General features: G+C 36.2%; 1 protein-coding gene across 5 annotated transcripts in view; it reads left to right on the forward strand.

The window, feature by feature from the left end:
* The window catches only part of EIF2AK2 (eukaryotic translation initiation factor 2 alpha kinase 2), a 33,859-nt gene extending 27,285 nt beyond the window's left edge, over positions 1 to 6,574 (forward strand). For 2 of the 5 annotated variants that reach the window (XM_079940248.1, XM_079940247.1), the window contains 3 exons: positions 1,598 to 1,699; positions 2,759 to 2,812; positions 2,890 to 6,574. In XM_079940248.1, coding sequence (XP_079796374.1) covers positions 1,598 to 1,699; positions 2,759 to 2,812; positions 2,890 to 3,012 — 279 coding nt within the window. In that variant the 3' untranslated portion in view covers positions 3,013 to 6,574. The remainder of the gene's footprint in view (positions 1 to 1,597; positions 1,700 to 2,758; positions 2,813 to 2,889) is intronic. The other 3 variants (XM_079940245.1, XM_079940246.1, XM_079940244.1) reach the window with 2 other exon arrangements.
* The last annotated feature ends 37 nt before the right edge of the window (positions 6,575 to 6,611 follow it).

Here is a 6,611-nt window from a genome sequence, read left to right on the forward strand (position 1 = left end):
GTGCTACCATTACCACCATCCATCCACAGAACTTTTCATCTTGCCAAACTGAAACTCTGGACCCATTGAATAGCTCTCCATTCCCCTCTTTCCCAGCCCCAGGCAACCACCATTCTACTTTCTCTATGAATTTGGATACTCTAAGGACCTCTTATAAGTGAAATCATACAGTGTTTGTGTTTATGCGACTGGTTTATTTCACTTAGCTTAATGCCTCAAGGTTCATCTATATTGCAGCATGTGTCAGAATTTCCTTCCTTTTTAAGGCTGAATAATATTCCATTGTATGGATATATCACATAATGTTAATCTGTCACATCGATGGATATTAGGGTTGCTTCTACCTTTTAGCTACTTTGAGTATCGCTGTATTGCTGCTATGAATATTGTTGTACAGCTATCAATTCATGAATGTTTGGCTTATATATAGACTCATTACTGTAGTAGGTGGGGCTTTTTTGTTTTGTTTTGTTTTTTTTTTTGGTTGATTGCTTACTGTCTGTTTTCATCTTTTGGGGTTGTTTGTCCTATCTTTTTTTTTTTTATAAATGCCCTTTAAAGATAATTCTTTACTGAAAGGTAATATATCTTTCAAAATACCCCTACTATTTTGTCATCTAAGAAAAAATACAGTGAGCCATCTGATGGTTTGAGAGTCTAGAATGAAGAAGGAACACACCTCTTCCTTTGGGGACCATTCAGCATAAAAACATAAGTTTTTTGCAAAGTGTGAAGGTAGAAGACAGTAGGGGACTGACAGCTCCCTTTTAACTCCCACTCTCTAAAATATCTCCTGCATCCTATATTGTCACATTTTATTGAGGAATAATTTATACACCATAAAATGCACAGATCTTAAATGTACATTTTTTTTTTAGTTTTGACAAAGGCATAGACCTGTGAAACCTGCAAGCCTATGAAAATGTAGAACATTTTCCTCACCCTAGAGTATTCCCCTAGACCCCTTTCCAGTCAGTCACTCCTCTCCACTGCCCAGAGGCAACCAGTGGTCTGATTTCTTTTACCATAGGTTAGTTTTCCCTGTCCTTGAGCTTAATAAGAATGGAATCATATAGTATGTACTCTTTTGTATTTGATTATTTCACTCAAAGTAATGCCTGTTGGAGAACCTCTAGTTGTTGCTCATATCAGCAGATTATTCTTTTTTGTGGCTGAATACTATTCTGTTGTATGAATATACCACAATTTGTTCATCCGTTTTTCTGTTGATGGACATTTGGATTGCTTCCAGTTGTGGAATATTATGAATAAATCTGCTATGAACATTTGCATACAGCTGATTTACTGGGCACGATTTTAACTGCTTCACCTGCTCGTCTCATCTAACCCTGCAGTTAAGCTATGAGGTTAAAACTATTGTTACCTCCATTTTATGGTTGAGATTATTCCCACATTGATGGTGATTCAACTATTTAGTGACAGAGGTTTGAACCTGGGCAGTCAGACTCCACACATCTTGCTAATAAACATACATTGTTGTGTGATACGTTTTGGTCAGATAACTTTTTTGGCTTTAGAAGGCATGGATGTTTATATCAGATGAGTCACAAATGTAAATATACTTTGGTTTCTTCAGATTGCTTGTATAGACTATGGAAATGAAGTGGACATCTTTGCTCTGGGACTAATTCTTGCAGAACTTCTTCACATATGTTCCACTGCGATAGAAACAATGAAGGTAAATAATCTCACAGAAAGAATTAAGCAACAAATATTATTGGCCGTCATGTCCAAAGTGCTGCTGCAAACAGTTATTGCCTCCAGGATGGGCTGGGGCATATTAGTGCTGACTGCAAATGAAATATGAATTTTTATCCCTTTCATGTTTGGGCAACCAGTATTTTTTGTTAAAGATCAAAAACTTTGGTCTTCTTTGGAAGGTGTGTACATCTCATAAAACTGTAGCTGTTTCTTCCTAATTGAGTCACTCTGTAAAATTGTTTTGATTGCCTGCTTTGCATAAGACCCTGTGCTACGTGCTCCAAGGATTATGAAAATAAATAAGCCTTGTTCTCAAGGAGCTTATATTCTAGGAGGAAAGGTAACATAAGACAATGCTGTAAATGTTTTAGGAGAAAGCATGAGGTCTAATGGAAACAGCTAGGAGGGAGGTCTTGCCAGCTGTAGGGATTTAGGTTTCATGGAGACATTTAAATTGAGCTCTGAAGGACTGGTTGACTTCTAATAGTCCAGATTGGAAAGAAGGCCATGTGGAGACAGGAATGTGAAAAGTGTGTTTGGGAATAGCTGGCCGGTGTCATTTTTATTGGAGTATATCAGTCAAGGAAGTAGTGGTTGATGGTACTGGAAAGATATATTGGGGCTAAATTGAGGCAAGAATATGGACTTTCTTGTGGAGGCAGCAGGGAGCCACTGAAGCCTGCATGCAACTGGATATCCTAGTCTGAAGCTCAGTAAAAGGGACTCACCTGGGTTCCACAGCCTTCTTCTCTGTAAAACAGGAATAATGAAAGTACCTATTGCATAGGGTTCCAAAAAGGATGAAGGGAGATAATTCGTATGATGCTCTTAACACTTCAACATGCTGTAATGTTCAGGATGGTTATAACATGGGGTGGGTGGAGGAGAGGATTCCTGCTTGCTTCTTGGCTAACGAGATTTTTCAAAGATCTAGAAACATCCCAGATTTAGGGTATCCCCAGCTTTAGTGCTTCCTAAGTTTGTTTTTTCTCCAAAGTGAATAATTTCCTAATGAATATGTATGTTTAATTTTTAGATTCTTAAAGGTCTAAGGGATGGCACCTTCTCAGATGTATTTGACAACAAAGAAGTAAGCACTTAAAAATAATCGGAATTTTATTTACTCAATGTTTTATTTCCTAGTATTGACTCTTACTATCATTACAGAAAAATCTTCTACAGAAATTACTCTCAAAGGATCCCAAGAAACGACCTAACACATTGAAAATACTGAAGACTTTGAAGGAGTGGAGGAATATTGCAGAGAAAAAGAAATGGAATACATGTTAGATACTTAAAAAAGTATCCTTCTTCTGATACTCCATTTTCCTATAACTGTCTAAAGTCTGCTTGGGAATATTAATGGTATTTATCTTCTATTTTCCTTTCTCCCTTAATTTTTTGCCACATTTGCAGAAAGGTTTGCATTTTTTCTTACTTCAAAAACATTCTTATATTTGCCTTCCCCTCGCTCATCTCCTTATTATGAAGATGGGGGGAAAAATGCCTCAAATTTTCTTTTTAATACCAATTAGTTAATCAATTAATGAATGACTATTTATTAAATACCTGCTGTTTCTAGGCCAAAAAGATATAAGATCTATCTCTGTCCAAAATAGCTAACAATCCAGCTGGAGAAATATGGTAACCATGAAAAGATAAGTATAATCACTTTGGAAAGCAATTTGGTATCATCTAGCAAAGTTACATGTATATTGCCATTCCTGAAAAGCCATCGGTTCCATTGCTACATACATGTGCACAGGAATGTTCATAGAAATGCCGTTTATTATAGTCAAAGGAACAGGAAACAACGCTAATGTGCACCAGAAGAAGAATGGATACATAAATTGTATTCACGCACTGGAATACTATATAGTGTTTTATAGTGAAAATGAAGGAATTACAGCTAAATGCTGTAACTAAATGCATGTAACTAACATGCCACATCTCTCAGGAACATAATATTAAGCAAACAAAGCAGATTGCAGAAAATACTGTATAAAGTTCAGGAACATGCTACGTGAAATGTGTGCTTAGGTATTCAAACAAATGTGGTAAAACAATAAAGGGAAGGAAAGGATTGAGAACTATTATTATATTCTGATAGTGATTGGCTCTGAGGAGGGATGGGAGTGATGTGATTGGAGAAACGGACTTCTGAGGTAACAGTTAACTTTCTTTTCTTACACTGGCTGTTGAGTCCACTAGTGTTTACTGCATAATTATTCTATTTCTCTTAAATACATTTTGTACCTATTATAACAGACACTTTAAAGAGATGATAACTATGCTGTAAGACAGTAGCTGAGCATAGAAAACAATCAGTCTGGAGGGGTGAGATCACTCTATGCTGAGGACCCATGGCACAGGGCTTAGAAGTGACACTCCAGTGAGACTTCCAAGTATGTGAAGGATTTAGATGAATAGAGAGGAGAGCATTTGGGCAGTATGGGCAAGGGGCATGGCATGCGTTCTGGAAAAGATAGATTTGAGGAACATTGGGTATACTAGTTTGTTTCCCTGAATTGCTGTAGGGAATGCCGGAAAATAATATGAGCTGTATATTGGAAGAACCTGAGGGTTCCTTTAAGCTTTATAGCATCCAACTACCGTTCTAGAATTGTCGTATAATTTTACAATTTTTAAAATGAGCCAAATTTAGGCTTAGCAGAAGAATCATAGTAATAGATAATATTTTTGTGAAGGCTTATAGCAATTTCTAAAAAGTGTTACTAAAAGCATTTAATATGGTCTTCAACTCCCATGCAGTATTTGATTAAGGCAAGGTTCATCAATGGATACTAAAATTATTGGTTGAAAAGGCGTTGGGAAACAGGAGCCTCAAAAGGATTTAAATATAGTCCGACAGATGATATTACAAAGGGGAAAATGTATCTTTAAAATGGAAAGCTCTTATCACCACAATAATAAAGTAATTAAATTTAGTATCACAGAAAGTGGAAGAACCTAACATCATGACCCTCCTGATGTGATGTAAGAATTATACACTATCACCTATTTAGTTTTCTTGCCCAAAGTGTTTAACTGGAATTTAATCATGAGGAAATGATTAGACAAATCCTGAAAGAAGTCATTTGATAAGGTAATTAACTTGGATTTCTCAAAAAGTCAGTATCATGAAAAAAAAAAAGTAGGGGAATTCTTCTAAATACAGAGAGACTAGAAACATATAATGACCAAATGCAATGACCAAATGCAATGCTTGAATCTTGATTGTATACTGGATATAAAAAAAAAGAAAAACCCAGAAAATAGCTATAAAAGACATTTTTCAGGTAATTGAGAACATTTGAATATAGACTGCATATTAAATGATGTTATAGAATAATTGATAATTTTCTTAGGTGTGATAATGATATTATGGTCATGCCAGAAAATGTCTTATTCCTAGGCAATGCATGCAGAAATACTTAGGGGTGAAGTGGCATGACATATGCAACTTCCAAATGTTCAGCAAAAATCAATGATAATACATATATATATAGGAAGATAGTACATATATATATAGAAAGAGAGAGAGGAAATGTGGCAAAATGTTAACAATTGAAAAATTGATAAATCTAGGTAGACAATATAGAAGTGTTTCTTGTATTATTCTTGGAGCTTTTCTGTAGGTTTGAAATTTTTCTGGGTGGAGAGAAATCTTTTTTAAGAAACTGATATTATCTGGATTTGATGAATAAGGCTAAACTCAAAAGAAAAACCAATGAATGTGGCAAATTAGTGTGAATGTGGCCTTATTTTTACCTTCTTTCATTTTTTAAATTTAAGTATAGTTGATTTGCATTATTATATTAGTTTCAAGTGTACAACATAGTGATTGAATACTTTTATATATCCTTCTCTCACTTTAATATTTCTACTACTATGAAGTAAATAAAGCATCCCTTGATGCTTTTATTTATTTGAGTATATATTTTCTCAGCCTCAAAACTATAGTAAATAAAAAGTATCCTCAGGCTTCCCTGGTGGCGCAGTGGTTAAGAATCCGCGTGCCAATGCAGGGGACACGGGTTCAAGCCCTGGTCCGGGAAGATCCCACATGCCGTGGAGCTACTAAGCCCATGCGCCACAACTACTGAGCCTGAGCTATAGAGCCCGCAAGCCACAACTACTGAGCCCGCGTGCCACAACTACTGAAGCCCACGTGCCTAGAGCCCAAGTTCCTCAACAAGAGAAGCCACCACAATGAGAAGCCCATGCACCGCAATGAAGAGTATCCCCCGCTCGCTACAACTAGAGAAAGCCTACACACAGCAACAAAGACCCAACGCGGCCAAAATTAAATAAATTAAAAAAAAAAAGTACCCTCTTATCAGAGGAGGAGAGGGGCAAAGGCCAGGGACCTTATTTGCTAATTAAAACATACATACATGCAGAGATTTTGAAGAGCTATTGTGACCTAGCTGCTTCACTAGAAACAGAACTTCTAGGAAATTTTTATTACTAACCACACATATATTTTTTATTAAATGTGCACATATTTAACATAGGTACATATATATGTAGCTTACTCAGAGCATGTATGTTATTTGTGTTAGGTATATTTAGTATAAATACACATATAAAGTGTGTGTGTTTGTGTGTATGGCCAGCTATATAATTTGTGGGACCCAATGCAAAATGAAAATGTGAGGCCCTTGTTCAAAAATTAACATGGGGCCTTATGCAACCACACAGGTTGCGTGTCTATGAAGTCAGACTTGCGTGTACATACACATGTGTATACACACATATATACATACATGCACACCTATGTATGAAATGTTTAGAAGTCTAAAAGCAAGCTTTTCCCAGACTCCATCATCCAGTGTACCTACCTGAGAGAGAAACTCATAGCATCTATTTCCCACTTGAGTGTTCAG

Source organism: Stenella coeruleoalba (genome assembly GCF_951394435.1).
Source record: "Stenella coeruleoalba genome assembly, chromosome: 13".
In the NCBI taxonomy this organism is placed as follows: domain Eukaryota; kingdom Metazoa; phylum Chordata; class Mammalia; order Artiodactyla; family Delphinidae; genus Stenella; species Stenella coeruleoalba.